The 24,745-nt window shown below is 39.1% G+C and overlaps 2 protein-coding genes across 4 annotated transcripts; one reads left to right on the top strand and one right to left on the bottom strand.

Annotated features, from left to right (window-relative positions):
* Window positions 1–481: 481 nt before the first annotated feature.
* Window positions 482–10,924, bottom strand: dcun1d1 (DCN1, defective in cullin neddylation 1, domain containing 1). Of its 3 annotated transcripts, none has more exons than XM_079614374.1 (7): window positions 10,816–10,924; window positions 9,964–10,177; window positions 8,549–8,717; window positions 8,332–8,462; window positions 8,158–8,240; window positions 7,448–7,544; window positions 482–1,991 (listed from the first exon to the last, which is right to left on the bottom strand). In XM_079614374.1, exons 1-7 carry the CDS (start codon window positions 10,891–10,893, stop codon window positions 1,915–1,917), a joined length of 849 nt encoding a protein of 282 aa, XP_079470500.1. In that variant the 5' UTR covers window positions 10,894–10,924; the 3' UTR covers window positions 482–1,914. The 3 variants fall into 3 exon arrangements, with proteins under 3 accessions (XP_079470500.1, XP_079470501.1, XP_079470502.1); XM_079614375.1 differs by having other exon boundaries at window positions 606–1,991; window positions 10,519–10,824; XM_079614376.1 differs by having other exon boundaries at window positions 819–1,991; window positions 10,716–10,868.
* Window positions 10,925–11,993: 1,069 nt separating this feature from the next.
* On the top strand, window positions 11,994–24,474 carry eif4a2 (eukaryotic translation initiation factor 4A2). Its single transcript, XM_079614373.1, has 11 exons — window positions 11,994–12,093; window positions 12,852–12,909; window positions 15,565–15,697; window positions 15,944–16,083; window positions 16,556–16,724; window positions 16,939–17,048; window positions 17,444–17,587; window positions 17,877–18,014; window positions 18,274–18,363; window positions 23,643–23,722; window positions 23,805–24,474. Exons 1-11 carry the CDS (start codon window positions 12,065–12,067, stop codon window positions 23,947–23,949), a joined length of 1,236 nt encoding a protein of 411 aa, XP_079470499.1. The 5' UTR covers window positions 11,994–12,064; the 3' UTR covers window positions 23,950–24,474.
* The last annotated feature ends 271 nt before the right edge of the window (window positions 24,475–24,745 follow it).

The raw sequence follows: 24,745 nt of genomic DNA, 5'->3' as shown, positions 1-24,745 counted from the left end.
ATTTATTTTAACAATTATAATTGAGGTTTTTAGATTATCCTTAAATTTATTGACCACTCCACCCTGTAGTTTTTGACTACTTTCCCTTTAAATGAAAGTTGTAAAAAAATAAATGACATCACATAATAAAGCAGTCATCACTTCTTTGAAGGTAAAACAACTTGGGCAAGTTAGTGAGATTTTTTATTATATTTTTTTTTTTACTAATTTTATCTTTCAAATTTGATGTGGTCAACCTTACCTCCACCCTTTTAAAAATACAGTTTTTATTAGATAAACCTTATATGTTAGCTTCTTTTTGCTCAGACATGGTGCAGTGACTGATTTTTATGTCAGAATGTTCACTGTTAGTGTCCACATGTTTTACCTGGAGAGCTAACAGAGTAGACACTGAGAGCGTACATATAGTGATTGTGAAAGTAATGTTTAAAGTTGATGTAGTGCATTTAAAGTTCGTTGGGAATGTTTTACATATTGTTTTCCATCTAAATCCAGTTCAAAACAAGGTAAAATTGTAACTGGTTGTATGCGAGAGATTGGAAACATCTTTATACCACTTGTCCACCTGTTATTATTTTAACCACCCTATTATCAGTTTAACAATCAATAATTTCATAAAGTCAGCAAATAATTCAATAAAAAATGCATTTTACATCACCCTATCATCACAAACATATTATTTTAAAATTTGATTTTCTACATCTTATGATGGCCAAAAGGCACAGAATACCAATGACCCAGTTATAAAGTCCAATTCAGATTATTTTTTTTAAAATTTATAACACGCAGTGGCGAGTTTATATCATGCAATTCTGAAAAAAGTCAGAATGGCAAGAAAAAAAGTGCCAATTACCTTTTTTTATTCAGTGGCAGAAACAAGCTATGAAATATCAAAATAGACACTGATTTAAATCCAGAAGTGATGGTGTTTTTTAACAGTGAAAACAGTGTTTTTTAACCTGCATGAGTTTCTTTCTTATAAAAGAAAATAAATTCCTTTAAATGTTTTTTAATCCAGTCAGTTTGGTTACCAATATTCTTCAGTGCAATCTTTTGTAGGGTTAGAGATAAGTCCACAAAAGAATGAAAGCCATTCATTTTTCAACATTCGCTGACAACTACACACACAAAAAATATTGTCAAGGCCATCTGACTTTATTCATCAACTATAACCTGATTTTATTGTATGGATTATGTGACTTATCAAAGTGCTGAATGAACTGCAAACACAGCATATCAATACATCAAATGGAGTCAGTGATCAGGAGAACAACTGAGGTAATGTTCAAATTAATATTATTACTAGGATTGTAAAATATAATATTCTCAGTTATTATGACCTATTGATTTAATCGAAACCAAACAAGCAAAGTGAAATCATCACTGTCTGGATATCAACAGAAAAAGTACATTGAGTCACAATAAAACACAAAAAGAAAGCAAATGTGACTGGCTCTCAAGACACCAGCTACTGTTTTATAAAAAAATAGAGAGAACAATTAAAGAACGTTAACGTATAATTTTCATAAAAACCAAATGGAAAGAAACAAACATTCAAAGCAAGAATGCACGTGGAGTATTAAAATTAAGATTTTTGACTTTTCCTAACTGTATCTGTGACAGCTTGTTCGACAAACTGCTTCATCTGGATGAGACCGCTGAAGTCCCAGAGATTGAATAAGATCCTGTATGAAGTCGAAACAAAACAACAAAAATGGCCCCAAAAAGATAAAAGCCCAAACCACCATTAACTGAAGCCTGAAGAGAAAAGATGCCTTTAATGTCTCTGGTTTGTATAAATGTCTCAGTCCTGAGGGCTTGGAAAAGGCAATGCAGATCTCCGTTCAGTCCTCTGTGCTCAGCAGAAGCTGTTTGTTTTCTGTGAGGTCCAGGCGGCCCTCAGAAGGAATGTACTTATACAGCTGTACTTTTGGTGCCAATGTACGGCCGCGCAAACTCCACAAAATCATCAATAAGAACTGGCCATGCTCCTAAAAAAAAAATGGGAAAAATCAGATATACCATTAATAGGAGATTCATTTTCATTTGAACATTGCTCGCATGATTAAAATTTGGATTAAAAGAAGCCATAAACATTACACTTTGTCCCCTGGTTTAGACAAGGCTTAAAGGCTTAGTTCACCCAAAATTTACAATTCTATCATTATTTACTCACTCTCATGTCATTCCAAACTCGTAAAACTTTCATTTGTCTTCGAAACACAAATGAAGATATTTTTAATAAAATCTGAGAGCTTTCAGTCCCTTCATTGACAGTCTACTACGCAACTATCACTTTGACGCTTCAGAAAGTTCATAAAGAGATCGTAAAACTAATCCATATGAATTGAGCAGTTTAGCCATATTTTCCGATGAGACTCGATCACTTTATATGATGAACAGATTCAATTTAGGCTTTTATTCACATATAAACATTGATCAGCGAACATAAACAGAAGCTCAACCGAAACTGCTTGACAGGCGAAAACAAACCTCTTGCAGAAGCTCAAACGTGCTGCGTAACACGAGAATGAACCTCATTGGTTCTTGCTGGAGCTCAAACGTGCTGCGTAACACAAGAATGAACCTCATTGGTTCTTGCTGAAGCTAAAACGTGCAGCGTAACACGAGAATGAACCTCATTGGTTCTTGCTGAAGCGCAAACGTGCAGCGTAACACGTGAATGAACCTCATTGGTTCTTGCTGAAGCTCAAACGCGCAGCGTAACACAAGAATGAACCTCATTGGTTCTTGCTGAAGCGCAAACGTGCTGCGTAACACAAGAATGAACCTCATTGGTTCTTGCAGAAGCTCAAACGTGCTGCGTAACACGTGAATGAACCTTATTGGTTCTTGCTGAAGCTCAAACGTGCTGCGTAACACGTGAATGAACCTCATTGGTTCTTGCTGAAGCTCAAAGCGCAGCGTAACACAAGAATGAACCTCATTGGTTCTTGCTGGAGCTCAAACGTGCTGCGTAACACGTGAATGAACCTCATTGGTTCTTGCTGAAGCTCAAACGCGCAGCATAACACAAGAATGAACCTCATTGGTTCTTGCTGAAGCTCAAACGTGCAGCGTAACACGAGAATGAACCTCATTGGTTCTTGCTGAAGCTCAAACGTGCTGCGTAACACAAGAATGAACCTCATTGGTTCTTGCTGAAGCGCAAACGTGCTGCGTAACACGAGAATGAACCTCATTGGCTCTTGCTGAAGCTCAAACGTGCTGTGTAACACGAGAATGAACCTCATTGATTCTTGCTGAAGCGCAAACGTGCTGCGTAACACGAGAATGAACCTCATTGGCTCTTGCTGAAGCTCAAACGTGCTGTGTAACACGAGAATGAACCTCATTGGCTCTTGCTGAAGCTCAAACGTGCTGTGTAACACGAGAATGAACCTCATTGGTTCTTGCTGAAGCGCAAACGTGCTGCGTAACACGAGAATTAACCTCATTGGTTCTTGCTGAAGCGCAAACGTGCTGTGTAACACGTGAATGAACCTCATTGGTTCTTGCTGAAGCGCAAACGTGCTGCGTAACACGAGAATGAACCTCATTGGCTCTTGCAGAAGCTCAAACGTGCAGCGTAACACGAGAATGAACCTCATTGGTTCTTGCTGAAGCGCAAACGTGCAGCGTAACACGTGAATGAACCTCATTGGTTCTTGCTGAAGCTCAAACGCGCAGCGTAACACAAGAATGAACCTCATTGGTTCTTGCTGAAGCGCAAACGTGCTGCGTAACACAAGAATGAACCTCATTGGTTCTTGCAGAAGCTCAAACGTGCTGCGTAACACGTGAATGAACCTCATTGGTTCTTGCTGAAGCTCAAACGTGCTGCGTAACACGTGAATGAACCTCATTGGTTCTTGCTGAAGCTCAAACGCGCAGCGTAACACAAGAATGAACCTCATTGGTTCTTGCTGAAGCGCAAACGTGCTGCGTAACACAAGAATGAACCTCATTGGTTCTTGCTGGAGCTCAAACGTGCTGCGTAACACGTGAATGAACCTCATTGGTTCTTGCTGAAGCTCAAACGCGCAGCATAACACAAGAATGAACCTCATTGGTTCTTGCTGAAGCTCAAACGTGCAGCGTAACACGTGAATGAACCTCATTGGTTCTTGCAGAAGCTCAAACGTGCTGCTTAACACGAGAATGAACCTCATTGGCTCTTGCTGAAGCTCAAACGTGCTGTGTAACACGAGAATGAACCTCATTGGCTCTTGCTGAAGCTCAAACGTGCTGTGTAACACGAGAATGAACCTCATTGGTTCTTGCTGAAGCGCAAACGTGCTGCGTAACACGAGAATGAACCTCATTGGCTCTTGCTGAAGCTCAAACGTGCTGTGTAACACGAGAATGAACCTCATTGGCTCTTGCTGAAGCTCAAACGTGCTGTGTAACACGAGAATGAACCTCATTGGTTCTTGCTGAAGCGCAAACGTGCTGCGTAACACGAGAATGAACCTCATTGGCTCTTGCTGAAGCTCAAACGTGCTGTGTAACACGAGAATGAACCTCATTGGTTCTTGCTGAAGCGCAAACGTGCTGTGTAACACGAGAATGAACCTCATTGGTTCTTGCTGAAGCGCAAACGTGCAGCGTAACACGAGAATGAACCTCATTGGCTCTTGCAGAAGCTAAAATGTGCTGCGTAACATGAGAATTAACCTCATTGGTTCTTGCAGAAGCTAAAACGTGCTGCGTAACACAAAAATGAACCTCATTGGTTCTAGCTGGAGCTCAAACGTGCTGCGTAACACGAGAATGAACCTCATTGGCTCTTGCAGAAGCTAAAATGTGCTGCGTAACATGAGAATGAACCTCATTGGTTCTTGCAGAAGCGCAAACGTGCTGCGTAACACGAGAATGAACCTCATTGGCTTTTGCTGAAGCTCAAACGTGCTGTGTAACACGAGAATGAACCTCATTGGCTCTTGCTGAAGCTCAAACGTGCTGTGTAACACGAGAATGAACCTCATTGGCTCTTGCAGAAGCTCAAACGTGCTGCGTAACACGAGAATGAACCTCATTGGCTCTTGCTGAAGCTCAAACGTGCTGTGTAACACGAGAATGAACCTCATTGGCTCTTGCAGAAGCTAAAATGTGCTGCGTAACATGAGAAAGAACCTCATTGGTTCTTGCAGAAGCGCAAACGTGCTGCGTAACACGAGAATGAACCTCATTGGCTCTTGCTGAAGCTCAAACGTGCTGCGTAACACGAGAATGAACCTCATTGGCTCTTGCTGAAGCTCAAACGTGCTGTGTAACACGAGAATGAACCTCATTGGCTCTTGCTGAAGCTCAAACGTGCTGTGTAACACGAGAATGAACCTCATTGGCTCTTGCAGAAGCTAAAATGTGCTGCGTAACATGAGAAAGAACCTCATTGGTTCTTGCTGAAGCGCAAACGTGCTGTGTAACACGAGAATGAACCTCATTGGCTCTTGCTGAAGCTCAAACGTGCTGCGTAACACGAGAATGAACCTCATTGGCTCTTGCTGAAGCTCAAACGTGCTGTGTAACACGAGAATGAACCTCATTGGCTCTTGCTGAAGCTCAAACGTGCTGCGTAACACGAGAATGAACCTCATTGGCTCTTGCTGGAGCTCAAACGTGCTGCGTAACACGAGAATGAACCTCATTGGCTCTTGCTGAAGCTCAAACGTGCTGTGTAACACGAGAATGAACCTCATTGGCTCTTGCTGAAGCTCAAACGTGCTGTGTAACACGAGAATGAACCTCATTGGCTCTTGCAGAAGCTCAAACGTGCTGCGTAACACGAGAATGAACCTCATTGGCTCTTGCTGAAGCTCAAACGTGCTGTGTAACACGAGAATGAACCTCATTGGCTCTTGCTGAAGCGCAAACGTGCTGTGTAACACGAGAATGAACCTCATTGGCTCTTGCTGAAGCTCAAACGTGCTGTGTAACACGAGAATGAACCTCATTGGCTCTTGCTGAAGCGCAAACGTGCTGCGTAACACGAGAATGAACCTCATTGGTTCTTGCTGAAGCGCAAACGTGCTGTGTAACACGAGAATGAACCTCATTGGTTCTTGCTGAAGCGCAAACGTGCTGCGTAACACGAGAATGAACCTCATTGGTTCTTGCTGAAGCGCAAACGTGCTGTGTAACACGAGAATGAACCTCATTGGTTCTTGCTGAAGCTCAAACGTGCTGTGTAACACGAGAATGAACCTCATTGGTTCTTGCAGAAGCTCAAACGTGCTGTGTAACACGAGAATGAACCTCATTGGTTCTAGCTGGAGCTCAAACGTGCTGTGTAACACGAGAATGAACCTCATTGGTTCTTGCAGAAGCTCAAACGTGCTGCGTAACACGAGAATGAACCTCATTGGTTCTTGCAGAAGCTCAAACGTGCTGCGTAACACGAGAATGAACCTCATTGGTTCTAGCTGGAGCTCAAACGTGCTGCGTAACACGAGAATGAACCTCATTGGTTCTAGCTGGAGCTCAAACGTGCTGTGTAACACGAGAATGAACCTCATTGGTTCTTGCAGAAGCTCAAACGTGCTGCGTAACACGAGAATGAACCTCATTGGTTCTAGCTGGAGCTCAAACGTGCTGCATAACACGAGAATGAACCTCATTGGTTCTTGCAGAAGCTCAAACGTGCTGCGTAACACGAGAATGAACCTCATTGGTTCTTGCAGAAGCTCAAACGTGCTGCGTAACACGAGAATGAACCTCATTGCTTCTTGCAGAAGCTCAAACGTGCTGCGTAACACGAGAATGAACCTCATTGGTTCTAGCTGGAGCTCAAACGTGCTGTGTAACACGAGAATGAACCTCATTGGTTCTAGCTGGAGCTCAAACGTGCTGCGTAACACGAGAATGAACCTCATTGGTTCTTGCTGGAGCTCAAACGTGCTGCGTAACACGAGAATGAACCTCATTGGTTCTTGCAGAAGCTCAAACGTGCTGCGTAACACGAGAATGAACCTCATTGGTTCTTGCAGAAGCTCAAACGTGCTGCGTAACACGAGAATGAACCTCATTGCTTCTTGCAGAAGCTCAAACGTGCTGCGTAACACGAGAATGAACCTCATTGGTTCTTGCTGAAGCTCAAACGTGAAATTATATTTTTGATATCAAGAATTTTCATTTTTAGGTGAACTATCCCTCTAAACTTAGTCCCAGTCTAAAATGCATGTTTGAGCTGTTTTAACTGACAGCAACTTGCACTGACATTAGTTAAAATATGTCAGTACAATTGTTTTGTCTCAAGATGCACACCAGTAATGTTTTTTTTCTAAGGCACATTTATAAAATCTACTTAAATGTCCTAATTGAACTAAGGCCTAATCCTGGCTTAATCTAAGCCCTGTCTGTGAAACCAGGCATGAGAATGCTAACTAGTTATCTAAACAAAAGAAAACACAGATTAAATTTGTGGAAAAAAAAAGTTCCAACTAACCCTCCTCATCATAGTTTGACATATCGTCTGTGATCATCGTGCTGAAATCTAACAAAAGGTTCCATGTGTCTTTGGGAATGGATCGCTTATGATGCTCCTGCAAATGGAAAAGCAAAGCACACAAAGAGTTATCATCCAGTTTTTAGTGATTAAACACATTATTTATTTACTAGTAGCCTAAAGGCTGGAATACACTACACAAATTTTGCCCAGATCTTTGCCCCCATGTTCAGTCTGGACGCGTCAACGGTAGTTTCTGGAAGTCAGAGCCAGTCTGTCTATTTTTGGTAGTCAAGAGTCGACAGATTTCACAGAAAATTGCATAGTGCATGCTGGGCTCAAACTCCAATTTTTTTAATCTTCAGACTATACATATTGTTTTCAATTGTCTTGTGTCTCCTAGCAATGCAGCGCATGTTTCGTGAGTTCGTAATCTGTTCAGATTATAAAAGTCGAGTACTGTATTCTAGCCTTCAGACACAATCACAGATTTAACTTTTTTTGTCTAACAATGAATTAATTAATTAATCAAGGTATAATTAAGGAATGTCATTATTGAAATATCCTAACGAACATCATTGTAGTGATTTTAGTGCAAGACTATCTATATATATATATATATATTTTAGTTTGGTGATGCCAGTGGGGCAAAAAATACACATTTCAGGTTTATAAAGTCAACTTACAGCCAGGAACAGAACGATACTCACCAATAAAAATTTGTTCCATAGATCTAGAAATTTAAAACGCCCAGCCAATATTAAATTCCAGTATGCAATTGCCATTTCTAGGTCTAGAGAAAAACAAAACAATAAAACTGAAAAAACACTAGATAACTATGCAAAAAATTAAAGTAACAAATGAGAATGAACCCAAAAACATGCCTAAGCCCTTTTGTCCCGGATTCTTAGCAAAGTTGAATGTGAACTGATAGAAGTCTTTATATTTCCCTTGGTCCTTCAACTCTTGCTCCATCCTAGGCAGCTGTGCTTTGAGTTTCTCTATGCTGTCACACCTTCACAAGACAATGACAAAGTCAGTTGATGCAGTGAATGGTAAGAATGATTTAGAGAGCGCTGATGTGATTTAAAAAAAAAATACCCTTGCTCAGCCATTCCCTCCATGAACTCTTGTTTGGAGAACTCGCATTGTGTTGCTGCCCGAAACTTCCAAGCGATTAGCAGTACACTTATACTGGCGGGATCAAGTCCCAAGTCATCACAGAACTGCTGGATTCCATCTATACCGATCTTGTTGTCATCTTGAGGGTCTGTAAAAATTAATACAAGATTAAATACAATACTATATTCACACACACACGGTCAAAAACATTATGGGTTTTTAATGTTATTGATAAGTTTCTTAAATTAAATTAACTGGTTTCTGTTGTAATATATTTTAAAATGTAGTTTATTCCTGTCATCAAAGCTGAATTTTCAGCAACATTACTCCAGTCTTCAGTGTTATATCAGTGTTATAAAAATGTTTTTGTTGAAATCATGTTACAGTGCCATTTAAAAGTTTGGGGTAAGTAAGATTTAAAAAAAAAAAAATGGTAACACTTTATTTCGATAGTCCACTTCAGACATTCTACTACACTCTAAAAAATGCTGGGTTGTTTCAACCCAATTTTGGGTCAAATATGGACAAACCCAAACGTTGGGTTAAAATGTAATTTAAAAATGTAACCCAACGACTGGGTGTGTCCATATTTGACCCAAAATTGGGTTGAAACAACCCAGCATTTTTTTGCAACTACATGTCAACTAACTGTCATTAGATTATTAATAGACTGTATGCTTAATATCTGCTAAAACTTCATTTTGATGCTCCCCCAACAGATGACCAGACTTATACTGACTATAAGTAACTTGGCAACTACAAGTCAACTTATTCTCCTGACCCGAACCCTAACACCTAACCATAACCTAACAGTCTACTGACAGTCTACTAATACTCTAATGAGAGTTAGTTGACATATACCGTAGTTGAAAAGTTACTTATAGTTAGTAGAATGTCTAAAGTGGACTATCGAAAAAAGTGGAACCAAAAAAAATCATAGTTTTATTCAGCAAAGGCTCATATAATTGATAAAAATGACAGTAAAGACATTTATGAAATCAATAGATGTTACGATTTTTTTTTAAATAAATGCTGTTCTTTTGACATTTCTATTAATCAAAGAATACTGAAAAAAATCAGTTTTCACAAAAATATTAAGCAGCACAACTGTGTTTAATATTGACAATAATAAGAAATGTTTCTTGATCCTTAAATCAGCATATTATAATGAAGGATCATGTGACACTGAAGTGTGAAGACTGAAAAATCCAGCTTTGACATCGCAGGAATAAATTACATTTAAAAATAAATTACAACAAAAACCACTTAATTTAAATTGTAATACTATTTCACAGTTTTACAGTTTTTACTGTATTTTTAATCAAATAAATGCAGCCTTGGTGATATTAAGAGGCTATATTTAAAAACACACACATGTTCTGCTATATTCTTACCTCTGTACCGATTGTAGAGCTGTTCTAACTTTTTCCGGTCTAGTGTTCCCTTTAGATTCTGTACGTAGAGGTCGGGATTTTGGAAAAAGTTGTCTGTAGCAACGTCTAGTTTCCAATCATTTTGAGACAAACAATTCAAAGCGGTTTTCTCATTTGACTGGGTAAAGATCATGAACTGGCGAACTTTATCCTTCTGAGAGGATTTCAGCTTGTTCTGTAATAGGGGTAGAGGAGAAGAATAAAAGTAGATTCAGTTAGACATTGTAAATCAACAGTGACTAGAACAGCAGCATATCCTAATGTTATGTACACACACAATCAGAGTCAATGTCACAATGGCATATGGATCACACATGGCATATCTTCCCCTATAATTCTATATTTAATCGAGGGTAATTTAAATTATTTATTTGCTCTATACTGACAAGTGTATAAATATATATACGCAACGAATACTTCTACGAAGACGCTTGTCTCCTTAACTGCTTTTTAAGCAGCATTTCACACTGTTTGCACAAGGTTTTGTAAGCGATTAAAAAACGAATAATCCTTTACTGTGGTCCACTTGTCCGGCTTCTCATTTATTACGTGATCTTGACATCTCTGCTGGCCAACAGCTTTGACCTCGCTAGCTTCAAAGCTAACGTTACCTGCTCTGCAGAGCTGTCTAAAAATTAATTCATCAATAAACCAACTATCCTGCAAGGTACATTTGAAGGAATGTCGTCGTCAAAATATCATAATAACTCAACTGGATTCGTAGCAGCGGCTTATAGGTATTTTGTGACTGTAACGCAAATTAGTAAAATAATAGTTTTTTGATTTTTGTATTTTTTTTTTTTTTACATTTACCATGTTTGTGATTTCCAGACTCCCTCTTCCGCTATCCCTCTCTACCCTGCAACTACTTCCGCTCATGCGCAGTGACATTTGTACCGCAGTCAGCTGTTCCCCATAGAGACACCGCATTGGGTCAGACACCAAATACTGCTTTCATAATCAGAAATCTGCAGAAGTTAAACATTACATCCACCGATGTGAAATTGAACTGTAATGTTATATACAGGCCTAGATGAATAAACAGAATATTTGATATTGTTCTCTAGATAGGCGACTGAACTAAATTCTGAACTTTACTCAGCAGACTTTTCTTTCTTTCTTTCTTTCTTTCTTTTAATTTTCTATATTTAAATATAGATGTATAATACAATAATTATAATAAGTATAATATAATCTGAGCTAAATAACAGTCATGTGTTTCAAAATAGTGCAGCAATAATGACCAGTGGGTTGATTTCTTTTATCACATCATATGAAAATGAAACCATTGATTTATCCCCCTTTTTTGTCCATGACTTCTTTGTTTGGTGGAGGTAAAATAATCCATAAAATGATATGTGAATGCACATTTTCAGCACACAGAGACATTTACAAGTAAAATGGCTTAAGTTTTAAAACGGGTCTAGTCACTGTTGTTCGATGCATTTGGAGAGAGAGGAAATAGTAAAATAATAATAATAATAGTAAGTACAAAGTGGACTAAAAAGGCATAGTTAAGATTAAATAAAATTATGTCACCATTAACTTACTCACCTCTTATGTTTTTTTTAAACCTGTAGCCTACTACTAGCTTTTTTTCATACAATGAAAGTGATGTCAGTGCCTAAAACCTCCTTTTGTGTCCTACGGAAGAAGAAGAAAAAATCATACAGGTTTGGAACCATTTGAGGGTGAATAAATGATGAAAGAACTTTAATTTTAGAGTGAACTATCCCTTTAAGTCAGTCCCATATTAAGACCAGAAATGTGGAGACCCCGTAGCGACTCTACTACACCCTATCAATGGTGCAATATCCTTGCGCTTCTTCATATAGTCCCCGATAAACTTCGACATAACACAGATAAACACTTCTAATATTAACACTTATTCCACTCGAATTGCATCTCGTGTCGGCGTCGATAAAACGTAAATGAGCTGTAGCTGATTTAGTGTTCTGGTAGTTTCACTGTAAATGTATAAAAAGAGGTTCCGGTTAGATAAAATAGCCAGAGATACGCATGCTCTTCCTTTCCGAGTGAAGGCCGAAGTCGCGAACGGACCATGTCTACCGGTTCTGCTGATTACAACAGGTAAACTCCTTCTAAAACCCAGTCTTTATGCATTTTATGTTCATAAATGTGTGCATTGTTGAAATGTAGGGGTTTCGAGTTAGTTATTGCGCTGGTGCTGTGAATTTTGACACGGCCCGTGTGATATTATTAAGCAGGCCGCACAGCGAACTACCGCCTTTACTACTAACGTTATGCGTAACTTATTCTCAGGTATTCAGTGTTCACGTGACAAAAATGGTTATTATTCACACTTCATTGTTGAAGTATGAATATGTACATCCACATACGTGGCGTTATTAAGGATCAAAACGCCTCACCTTAGTTAGGCTTCACACCCACCCTGAAATCTAGCCTAACTCGTGGCCTCCATGCTTGAGGCCTTGGATTCTCACTGCGTTCAATTCCTTAACATTTTGTCATAAGACTCTGTAATGGCGATGTAACGTTATTGTATTTGTTTTAGCCATTTTATTATCAGGAGGTAAATAATTGGTAACGTTACGAGTATGGGCTGCTCTTAACGCATTAAAGCTGACGAGCACTGTACTGTAAGCAAATAAATAAGACCAAATTTGGGCGTAGGATTTAAGGGAGACCATGAACGAGTCGTTATCACGGAAAACTACCGATTATTCTCTAAAGTAACGTTAGTTATGTGTAGCTTTGACCGTTAACTCCGAGCCACGTGCGCTCAGCGGCGCGCGCGAGGTTCGAGCTGTTCAATACTGTCAGCTCCAGTAACCGCTGGTAATAATCAATGCTGTTTTTTCTTATAGCTCACGAGATCGAGACCATGGGGGGCCTGAAGGAATGGAGCCTGATGGTATCATCGAGGTTTGTACAATTTAGTGAAGTCTGGAGGGGTGGATAAATATCTGGGCTGGCTGATATAAAGCTTTTGAACTAATCATTACATTTTGCTACCTTAAAGGGGTATGTAGTTAACCCCAAAAAGGAAATTATCATCAATTACTCATTTCAAATTGAAAACAACAATATTTTAAGCTGTTTCTCCATTAAAAGTCCATTCATCCAAAACTGACACTTTCAAAATATTCATTAAACACCGTAAAAGTAAATTCAAACTAGAGCGGTTTAATCAGGTCAGAGGAGCGAAACATTAGCGGCTTTCTCACTGGAGGAACCTTTTCATGGTTCCAGGAACTAATGGCGGAAGTACCCACTTTTTGACACGTTCTCACCGCAGGACCTGGGAATGAATTTATAGGAACGTCTTTTGGGGGAACTAAATTATCCTACTTCAGAGTAGGCTCAAATCCTGCACTATAGGAACTGTCATTGAAGTAACTGTATGCTGATTAGTCGAACGTATACCATACGAAACCGTACCCGCCATTTTTAAAAAGCTAATGTTAACGGCATTTAGCTGTCACCTTTGTCTGCGCTGTTGTGTTCTTGTCTTAGCCTCGATATGCATCAACACAAGTTGGATATTTTGTCTCTTAGCCCTCCTTTTTGCTCTTTCCATCACAAAACTTGTATGTCTACATTCTATCTCGGTTATCATGAAACCCACGACACAACAAAAACGCAGCTCTGATCACGACGTCCCCTGTCCGCGGGTTAAGTCACCTCAGAGTTCCTACTAAACCACACCCCAGATGTGGACTCTGGAAAGGTTCGTTGGTGCACACCCGAGTTCACAAAACTGTTCACATCCAAGTGAACCAAACTCTGATGACAGTCAAACCCGGGTGCGTACCAAAAGTGCTAGTGTGAAAGCACTTAATTTCCCCAAGAAATAGGCTAGAATGAACCTGGTGTCCTTTTATTATTGTTCTTTCCGACACTAAGGCTGTGTTCGAAATCGCCCCGCGTTCCCTGTTCCCTACACTACTCCACTAATATAGTTCACTTGAGAGAGTGAGTGAATTCGAACACTGAGTGTGCCGAAGGGCTGCCGCTTTGCATAGTTTGTGTTTGCGGTTAAAATCTTGAACTGTGTCATGGTAACTATAACCTTAGACAATTTATTCATTAAAACAAGGTATAGGCTACCTGTATATCACGCTGTAACCACATTTGGACCAGTGGATGGATGATGCATCTTCTGGTCAGAAGTGGGAATTCATTCAGTGCATTAGGGCTGTCAATTTTTATTCGATATTCGAATATGCATTCGAACATGACGTGAAATAACCGTAATCGAACTTCAAATAAACTATTCGGTTTTTAAAGTGCCATGTCTAGCGCATTTTTTACAGTCTATGATAAGACCGTTTGCTTTTTATTTTAAAAAAGCGTGTTATTTTGAAAGCGTGTGACTATGTTATAGTCAGATATAACGGCGCGCTGCAACACGTAACGTTATCACCGCAGATGATCTATTCATCAAGCGCCAAGCCAATGTGCAAACTATCGCAAATCAAAGTGAAAGTAAGTCGCAGACACTTTAACACACAATAATAATAATCTTCATTAAAAGTAAAGAAACGAAATGATCTTACCAGGGCTGCCGCTCTCTCTTATTGCAGTCTTTGATGTTAGCTGATGATCAATAAAATGCAGCTCATATGTTGCTTTCGGTGACATTAAATCCATTAAATCTGCATATAGCGCGGGAATTGAAGATCGGATTTATATCCGGTTTAAACCACATTTAGGCCTATGTGACCAGGTGTAAATGGAATCGTTTTGATAGCTATCCGATCTGAGAAAACTCATGAAGTGGCCAGGTTTAAACAGCCCCAGAAACGCAGCAGACGGCCAGAGCATCGCCCGGCGTCCAACATCGTATGACTGCATACTTTCCTGCACAACCGGTCGGCACCGTGCAGATGCACATGTAAAGGCAAGGTTTATTTGCAGATATGAGTCCTATAAGTGTAATTTTGGGAGTCCTGTTTATGACTGTCAAACTGTTAGTAAAGTTTCGATTGACGTTTTTTTTTTTTTTTTTGCACGCGCGGGGGGGGGGGGGGGGGGGCTGCGGATGGGAATAGATATTCGAATACATAGGCTGGTATTTGATATCCGTTCGAATTTGATTTTTCTCAAAAGTGACAGCCCTACAGTGCATTATGGGTATTCTTTGACCATTGAGCATTGTGGGATTGAAGTAGTGCACTCAAAGTCCACTAATGGTTTCGGACGCAACAAATGGCTGTCCCCTCAAATAGTGGCCTATTTAGGAGGCAATTTCAGGCACAGCCTAAAGCACTTGAATGCGACAGACTCATAATTATGACTTCTAGGTAGTAGGACATTTCTGAGTACTTAAAGGCAGCAAACATCAAGCTGGTTCCCATTTAAGACTTGTGACCAATTCTTTAATGAATATACCCTAAAACAGAAAGTTGGGTCTTAAATAAAATCCCACTTTTCATGTGCTCCTATTGTTTAATGTGTTTGTGTTTAAGGCAGCATATTGCCCCTGTCCTTTCAGGTTACAGTAGGAACAATGAGCTTTTTGCCACTTTAGATGTGTGTAATGGCTGTAACTGAAATCTCCTTCTCATTATTTTACAGAGCAACTGGAACGAGATTACGGACAATTTTGATGACATGAGCCTGAAGGAAACTCTTCTCCGTGGAATTTACGCCTATGGTTTTGAGAAACCCTCGGCAATCCAGCAGAGAGCCATAATCCCTTGCATAAAAGGTACAAACAAGTTCATGAGAATCAATTACACTTGACATTTGCTTAACATGCTTTTTCAAAAAACACAAAGTGCATGTGCACATTACAATTTGCGTAGTGCTCATCTCTTTGTGGTCTAGACCAGTGCTTCCCAAACATGTCCTGTGGACCCCCACCACTGCACTTGTCTAGTAGTCAAATTCTAGTGTGCTAAATTGGTGCGTTATGCATTAGCGTGATTTCTTTATATATTTGTTTCTCCGTTAGGTTATGATGTTATCGCTCAAGCCCAGTCAGGGACTGGTAAAACTGCCACGTTTGCCATTTCCATCCTGCAGCAGCTGGAGATTGAGCAGAAAGAAACTCAGGCTCTGATCCTGGCACCAACCCGAGAGCTCGCTCAGCAGGTATGCTGTACCTGAGGTCACCATAAACTTAAGTGTGTCTCAGACCAAGGCGGCATATTCTGGCAGTAGCCCGATTCAAGGTACACTTTTGCTGTTCTTCCTGCTACAAAAATAATGAAATGTGGGTTTTTATTATTTTATAATTGCTCAAATTGATGAACTATTCGGCAGGAAGTATTTGTCTAGCTAGTGCTTCAGCCAGTATGTTTCATCAATCTTTCTGTAATGGCCAGGAGTGTTTACTGTAAGATTTTTAGTTAATGTTGTTAGACTGCCAGGTGATTTCACTGGGAACAAGCTATGGACAAGCATGAGATGATGCTTTCATCTTTCGGGACTGACCTGTTATGGAGATGACCTTTTCAACTGATCATACTTGTCCACTGTTTGGCATCATTAGTGCACACTGACTCACGTCAGTACAGATATAAAGCGGTTCTTTTATTTAAACCCTATCCGTGTTTGTCGCTAGATTCAGAAGGTTATCCTGGCCTTGGGTGACTACATGGGCGCCTCTTGCCATGCCTGCATTGGAGGCACCAACGTGCGGAACGAAATGCAGAAACTCCAGGCGGAGGCTCCGCACATCGTTGTTGGCACGCCAGGACGAGTGTTTGACATGCTGAACAGGAGGTACCTGTGTAAGTAGCGAAGGCTAATTAAGCTAAAACATGCATGATGTATGAAGTGATGCTTACCATCTTTCGGGACTGACCTATTATGGAGATATTTACAACTTTACAACTGATCATACATTTCACCAACATGGTTGCGAGCCATGTAATGCTTTTATTAAAAGTTTGAATTACAGTCAGAAACAAGAGTTTTATTTTTGTCTGTTTTTTACGTTAACAGCTCCCAAATGGATCAAGATGTTTGTTCTTGATGAAGCAGATGAAATGCTGAGCCGTGGTTTCAAGGATCAAATCTATGAGATTTTCCAGAAATTAAGCACAAACATACAAGTAAGTCACTGCCCTGATGTCCGACTCTGAATGTCTTCCGCTCAAAAGAACTGTGCTAAAATTGCAGAGTCCAGGTTCTCCTGGTTTATGCAATGATGCTAGCAGAGTATCATGTGGAAGAAGAGCAGTAGCCCTGCGCCGGAAATGAAACTGAGTCGGACCTCTTTCTTAATGTCCAGTGGCTTATGTTTCAAGGTCCAGTGCGACAATACATCCATTTTCAACTGGAAATAATACAACTTTTTTTTTTTACCATGTGGATTAAAAATAAATAAAAATGTATTGCTGATAATAAAATGTACCAATTATATTAAATGTAGAATAATCTTTCATTTATTGCACTACTGTATATAGGTTTTTTTGTTCATGCTATAACTGCTTGCTTGTGTTGTCAGGTTGTGCTGCTTTCGGCCACCATGCCTGCTGATGTGCTGGAGGTGACCACCAAGTTCATGCGTGAACCTGTCCGCATCCTGGTGAAAAAGGAGGAGCTGACTTTGGAGGGTATTAAGCAGTTTTACATCAATGTAGAACGAGAGGTGAGGCACTGGTTGTCTCTAATGTCCCTTCTTTTAAAAAGCACCATGCTAAAATCACCAGCCCAAGGCCTTCGGGTCTCGCTCTGGTGTTTATGCTAGTACTGGTTAATCACAAAGAAGGTAGAGAAAAAGCACACGGTCGGAAACGAGTCTAGGAAGGACCTCTTTCTTAATGTCCGGTGTCCAAGGTCTCGAGATTTTGTGCCACAAACGTCATGAACCTCAGGATATTGATGTAGATGATTCCTCGCACTGTTGCTCTGCTAATGTTAATTCACTACTCCTGTAGGAGTGGAAGTTGGACACACTGTGTGACCTCTACGAGACCCTCACGATCACCCAGGCTGTTATCTTCTTGAACACGAGAAGAAAGGTTGACTGGCTGACCGAGAAGATGCATGCTAGAGATTTCACTGTGTCTGCTCTGGTAGGTCCAAGAAGTACATGCACATTGTTTTAATCAAAAAAATAATAATTTAAGCAGTTAATTGTAGGCCAGTGATTTGAGCTTAGATATTGGCACATTGTTTAATGCTGGATTAAGTATGAAATGATGTTCATCATCTTTCGGGACTGACCTCTTATGGAGACACTTTTAAAAACAACTGATCATACTTATCCATATCTTGTAACCAAGCGTGGCATTTATGCTGGCTCGTCCAAGTTAAAGTCTTTGTGTCTTCCAGCATGGAGACATGGATCAGAAGGAGCGAGACATAATCATGAGAGAGTTCAGGTCTGGCTCCAGCAGAGTGCTCATAACCACAGATTTGCTGGTGAGTAGGCCTTTTTATCTTCACAATTTCACGTTTGTCAATCTAGGCTTCATGAATTGAGTTATTACAGTATGATGATGTAATGATATGATATCAGGGCTTGACATTAAGCCTTTTCATGTGCTTGTCCTTCGTACAAATACATCTTTCTTAACTTGTCAGAGTAAAAAAGTTGTACCAAAGTTGTAGTCTAAAGCAATATTCTCATCCGTGTTCAATCAGCTTTGATATATTTAAACCTGCATATTGTCATATATACACCGTTTAAAGGGCATTTCCCCTCCCCCTAATCTTAAATGTATGCTTCATCTTTCATTTTAAATTCCTAAATTTGATCAATTCATTCAATTAGAATAAGACACTATAGGGCTGTTACCCTTGGTTGGGCATGATCATTAAATCATTTGCACTGAAAAATTACAACTGCATTAAATGTTATAAGATTTTTTTGAATATACAAATAAGAAATGGATACTTTTAAACATAACACTAAACCACCACTAGGTGGGGTGGCAGGAGACCGTCTTAATGAGTGATTCATTGAGTCATTCATTCAAAAGAATCGTTCAAATGTTTATGAATGGGTCATTGAATCTTTGACTCACCCGCTTCGTTCAAAACTGAATCATTCAGTAATGAAACATGGTTGAGTGTTGCTGTGAAATGCATTATGGCTCTGCTGTGATCTTTATTTTGAACTTTTTGTCTAGAGGTTGACGGATAGTGGATTTTACTGATATTTAGGTTTGACCGTACATGCCGATAACCGATTATTCAACCGATATTTTTTTAAATGGATACTGGGATTAAAAACAAACATATCACCAAGTAAAACAGTGCTGAACTGAAATGTGCTAAATGAAAGAAATATATAAATGTGAATGTTTTAAAATGAGAAGTTGTACAGAACGAACTCTAAAGAAAATAATTTAAATATTACAGGTCAAATGTGTATTTTTATTTTATTTGTTATAAATGCTATAACCTAGAAACATAGCAACATAGCCTATGTAAATTTCATAGGTAACACTTTGGAAGTCCCATTTGTTAACTAGCTTTCATGAACTATATGCATTATGCAATATACATTTTTACTGCATGTAGTAATATTTGAGCAATACAATTGTACCTTGATCATTCATGTTAGTTCATAGTACATTAACTAAGGTATTAGATAAAATAAAAATTTAAACTAAATTTAAAATGTATAAGTAAATGTTGCAATTAACAAACTAACAATGAATGATACTTCTACAACATTTATTAACCTTAGTTAATTCTAAAATTGTAATCTTATTGTAAAGTGTTACCATTTCATGCTTAAAGATGGCCATATTTAAATATCTGCAAAGCCCAGAGCATTAAAATTACATAAATGTAGACCTATATTACATGTAGGCTATAGTCTCTCACTTTATTTGCTTAGATTTTAGAATACTTGATGATTATCTAATTAAAATAACAAAGTATTGTAGTGATAAAGTTCTGAAATCGGTTGCGTCTCTGATTTGTTTGTTTCTGTCGACTGCATGAACATATCAATGTTGAGAAAGCAATCACGTCACTAGCTTTAACTTCGCCGGCTAATGAATGCATAAGTGACCAGCTGGATATAAACTAATGGAAATAGATGGTAACAATTGCGACATAAAACATTTGGGTCAGGTTTCCGTGTGTTTTTGTCACATTGCTGTAATCGCTTGAGGTAGCCGTTTCTAATGTTATTCCTCTCAGACTCGATGACAAACATACTTCTGTTCTTTCTCTGCTAATGCAGCATCTAGTCAACAAATGAATTACTTTATAATGATATGGCAATATGTACTTTAGTGTTCTGTATTCTTACCGTTTCGCTGTCTGTGTTTTAAAAGCGCATCTGAAGTGTCAGCGCTCTCCGTGCAGCTTGTAATCTCCGTGCTGTGCGCTACCTCATGTGTTAACATGAATAACTCAGCCAGCCAGTGATAGTTTATTTGTTCTCTAGAGGCCGCTCTCGCTCTGTATAATGCCAGCAGTTTCTTCTCAGCGCTCGTTCTGCGTAAAGACTGCGCACACTTCTCAGCCGCTTCAGCAACGGACGCAACCAGGAAAAACGGTCTGGATTTGCCGACAAAACCAATGAATCGGTCGACCTCTACTTTTTTCGCTGCTGAAACGGAACAAAAACAAGTCAATATCGTCTAAAATGTAAATGACTTAAATGTCCCATGACATGGTGTTATTTTATTATTTTATAATGTTTCCTGGGTTGCCCTTATAATGTTTGTTTTTTAGATTAAAAAATAGTCCTTTATAAATTAAAGGCATTTTTCCTAGCTTGATTTTAGCCTCTGATTTGAACGCTCTGTTTGAAGGGGCGTGTCTGTGAGATTCAATGTAACCCGCCACTGCTGTGATTGGCTGACATGCTTGCATATGAAATGGCTACTTATTACATGTGAAACTCTCTCGAATACTTCTACTACAGCTATTATACGTTTTTACTATTACAGCTATCGAGATAAACGAATCGTCAGAAGTTTAAGTATTTAGATCTATTCCCATCACATAAAATGTTGCCGTGGTGATCATTGAGCAGATGACAGTCTGTTGTTGATCGCGAGAATGAAGATCTTATTGCAACGCAGTTTCTGCACTCTCTCTGCTTTCACCAATGCAAACACGATGATGTAAATACAGTAAGAGCTTCGTTGTGCAGTGTAACAGCGTCATTGATTTCATAACGAGTTTGGCAAGTGTCCAGAAACTCGCGCTGCGTGGAAAGATTGCTCTTTGATCGCTTTCCCTATATTTATTCACAATTTAAATAAGATTATTTTCATCCTACTAAAAGAAGCGATATCATAAGGGACTGCACCATAGTCAACAGAAACACAAAACCATCAATAACTCCATGTAAAGAAACATAAGCCCATAAACAGTTTGTAATGACTTTGCTAGTGATGATGTTATCTTAGCACCCGTCCTCACCAGTGTTGGGGCTAGTTACTCAAAAAAGTAATATTATATATTACATATTACTCTCAAAAATAGTAATGCCTTTACTTTATTACTCCCTGGAGAAAGTAACTTGTTATATTACTAGTTACATTTCTTTTTTTCTTAATTACTTTATAATTGCCTGAGACGCATCAGATGGAGGGAGAACATACAAAGGAGGAGTGTTCTTAAGGGTCTTTATTACGCCAACAACAGACTGGCACTGTCTAGCACAAATAACTACAAACAACTGTACTTGTGCAATCAATCAAGTACAAAAAACAAGTATTAATTTCCTCAATGTTTAACAAACACCGTCTGGTGCAAACAATCAATAAATTTGATTGTCAATTTATCCCATACGGAAATGTTAAATTATTATATATGCCAAACTATTTACTATTTAACTATTTATTTCAAGTCTACAGATCAAGTCTACATATCCACATTTCATTTTCGAATCTTTTATAAATAATGTATTTATTATTTTACCTCTTCTTGACCAGCTCATAAAAACAAAACAAATACTACACAAATTCTATTTGAAAACTGATGATTGTATATGTGACATGTATGTAAAAAAAACACTATTATACATACATAAAATATATGGGCTGGTTTTGTCAATTGTTCCATTTTCGAATAGGTTTTACATATGGGCATATATATGGTATATATTTCATATATGTGCATATATTACATTTCCGTATGGGATAACACGTCCAAACTTTTTGCTGCTTGTGGGGCTTCGCAACGAGCTTGATGTGTCCGTGCTGTCGGAAGCGGTGGAGAGCAGCTTTCTCCCCGGGCAGAGTGTGCACTTCACCGTCAAGTTATTTTCTTTCCGTTGAACATATTCAAAATAATTACTGAATCTCCACCCGTCGAAACTAGCTTTCTGTTGCTGGGAACCTTCCTCTGAAAAGAGCTTGCCGTTGTTGACGCATTTTCCCCTATCTGTCTTTGAGGGTGCCGCTCTGCGGCTGGCTGCCGGGTGTCGACCAATCGGTGATGGTAAATGATTCCTCGTGCCAAACCCAGACCAATCACTGTTCCATTCACGCCCTCCTCCCCCCTTTCCCTTCTGTTCTCTGTGTTGTGTGCCTTGTGTGTGATGGTGCTACTGGCAAATGTAACGCAAGTAACTAGCTCGGGAAAACTGTAATAATATTACCATTTTCAGACGAGTAATGCCTTACACTACTAGTTACTGAAAAAAGTAATATTATTACAGTAACGCGTTACACCCAACACTGGTCCTCACACAGGAACTGTTGTGAAAATTATTGTGGTTGTGAGACGACCTTACTTAGTGCAGGCTGCCTTTTTACACCTCACTCACACCCTACTCTGCTGTTTTCCTGTTATGTTTATAAGAAAGCTCTATGCCATATAAGGACATTTTTATCGTCTTATTCTTTTGGCCAGAGAAAGCGGGACCATTTCTAAGAAATGGCAGGTTGTCGATTAGATATGCAACACCTTTTGTTGCAAAGACCTCTTCAGCTCGTAGCTGACATTTTGACACTCAACACTTGCGCTACACTTCGTGATTGTAGCACAAATCAAACCCAACTTTAGTCTGAACACAGCAGACGACAGGATCATTTAGAATAACACTAAAAGCGCATGAAACTCGCTCATACACACTCGCCCACACTTGCAGCCTCATGCTTTAAATATCAAATTAGTGGGTGCATTTATTACTCTCTTTTGTGTTTCGCCTACCTCCGCCATTTTACGCAAGTGTGAGAAACGCCTATGTGGCGAATGATGTCGGAGATGCGTCAGTAGACTATGGTCTATTACTGTGTCGATGCAACAATTAATTTCAACACCCCTATTACAAAGTGATTAATGAACTAAGTGTTGCGTAATGACATTTAAGGACTTATTTATTTCTAGACAGCAGGATAAAATATTTTTCTCAGGTTAATATTCTTGAAGGTTAACAGTCATTCCAGAATTAAACTTGGTGTTCAACTTATAAATGACTTTGACTACTCATAGGTTTCTTTTTTTAACCTAGATTTTACCATGAAAATGGCTGTAGAAAATGTCATAAGATTGATGCACAGGTCATCTTTTTGAGCAATGTTGCCGTCAACGGGCAACCAGGTATTAGACGGCCCACGGCCTATCAGGTAGAAATGTGTTGCCCGTACTCAATGGGAAAAGTGTCCAAGCAACATTGCTCAAAGTTGCCCCGTGTATCATCACCTATAGGCTTAAACCTTCAATCAAGAGTTTTGTGCATCTGAAATTTGTCCATTTTAGTAATCCTAAAATCTGTTCCATAGGCTCGTGGAATTGATGTTCAACAAGTTTCTCTTGTTATCAACTATGACTTGCCAACTAATAGAGAGAACTACATCCATAGGTGAGTAAACCTGCAGGTGTTGACGTCTTTCTCTCTGACTGCACGTAATGTTGATTCTTACGCTGTAATCGTTCCCCCTCAGGATTGGCCGTGGAGGTCGGTTTGGCAGGAAAGGCGTAGCCATCAATTTCGTGACTGAAGAAGACAAAAGGATTCTTCGAGACATTGAGACGTTTTACAACACAACTGTTGAGGAGATGCCCATGAACGTCGCCGACCTGATTTAAACTTTGGAGATTTGAATGCGGATAGCTGTTGAATGATCACTTCCATTTACGCTTATTTTATTGGAAGACAGAAAACTTACGAATTCGATACGTGACATTGACTCTCTGTGTGGACGGTTGTAGACTCCAACCATATCAGTATTTGCTGGTGGTGGCGTTTACAAAACATGGGTTTACATGTATTCTTTTTCAGGTATTTTTTCCCTAGTACGCTTAAAATGTATGTATTAGATGTTCTTCATCGTTTAGTAATTTACTTGTGGACTAAAAGATATAAGTGCTGCATTAAGTCTGCTAATTATGTTATGCTAACATATGTGTGCAGTTTAAACGGTTCACATACCAACCTTTTTTAGTAATATAAAGGCATTTTTTTTAGTTCTGTGGAATGTATTAATATAAATGTATATTGTTTATAAAGTACTACTTTTTGTGAAGTCCTCTTCAAAGGTGGGTCTCAACACCTTCACTCGATGTTTCATAGTGTTTGACCCATTTGACAATAAAGAGGATGATTATTCTGTCCATGAATCGTTTTTCCATGTCTTTTGAATCTTGAGAAATCACTGCTATTTTGAACCTCATTTCTGCTTGGATTAATAGTGGTGCAGGGATGACGTCAGAACCCGGAAGACTAATTTGCTGCTGGTTACTTCAAGGTTTTCCTATGGGGGTTTTCAATTTGTGAGTAAAATAAAGCCTGTGGTAAACAACTTGATACTTTTTGTCCTACACTTCGTTCAAAATGCTGGGTTATTAAATGTTATAAAACAATGGTTGGGTTCGTCCATATTTG

The sequence above is a fragment of the Phoxinus phoxinus genome, assembly GCF_949152265.1.
Source record: "Phoxinus phoxinus genome assembly, chromosome: 5".
NCBI lineage: Eukaryota > Metazoa > Chordata > Actinopteri > Cypriniformes > Leuciscidae > Phoxinus > Phoxinus phoxinus.
Note: the sequence above shows the minus strand (reverse complement) of the source record. Positions and strands in the feature narration are given on the sequence as shown.

What these genes read in the sequence shown, in the direction of transcription:
- dcun1d1 (XM_079614374.1), bottom strand. Translation starts at nt 10,893, where the DNA reads ATGTCACTGCGCATGAGCGGAAGTAGTTGCAGGGTAGAGAGGGATAGC. An exon ending in TCCGGGACAAAAGGGCTTAG is followed by an intron (nt 8,241 to 8,331) that starts GCATGTTTTTGG and finishes GTTTTTCTCTAG; the next exon opens with ACCTAGAAATGGCAATTGCA. An exon ending in GTCAAACTATGATGAGGAGG is followed by an intron (nt 1,992 to 7,447) that starts GTTAGTTGGAAC and finishes TTTTTTTTTTAG; the next exon opens with GAGCATGGCCAGTTCTTATT.
- eif4a2 (XM_079614373.1), top strand. Translation starts at nt 12,065, where the DNA reads ATGTCTACCGGTTCTGCTGATTACAACAG. An exon ending in AGCCTGATGGTATCATCGAG is followed by an intron (nt 12,910 to 15,564) that starts GTTTGTACAATT and finishes ATTATTTTACAG; the next exon opens with AGCAACTGGAACGAGATTAC. An exon ending in CCCGAGAGCTCGCTCAGCAG is followed by an intron (nt 16,084 to 16,555) that starts GTATGCTGTACC and finishes GTTTGTCGCTAG; the next exon opens with ATTCAGAAGGTTATCCTGGC.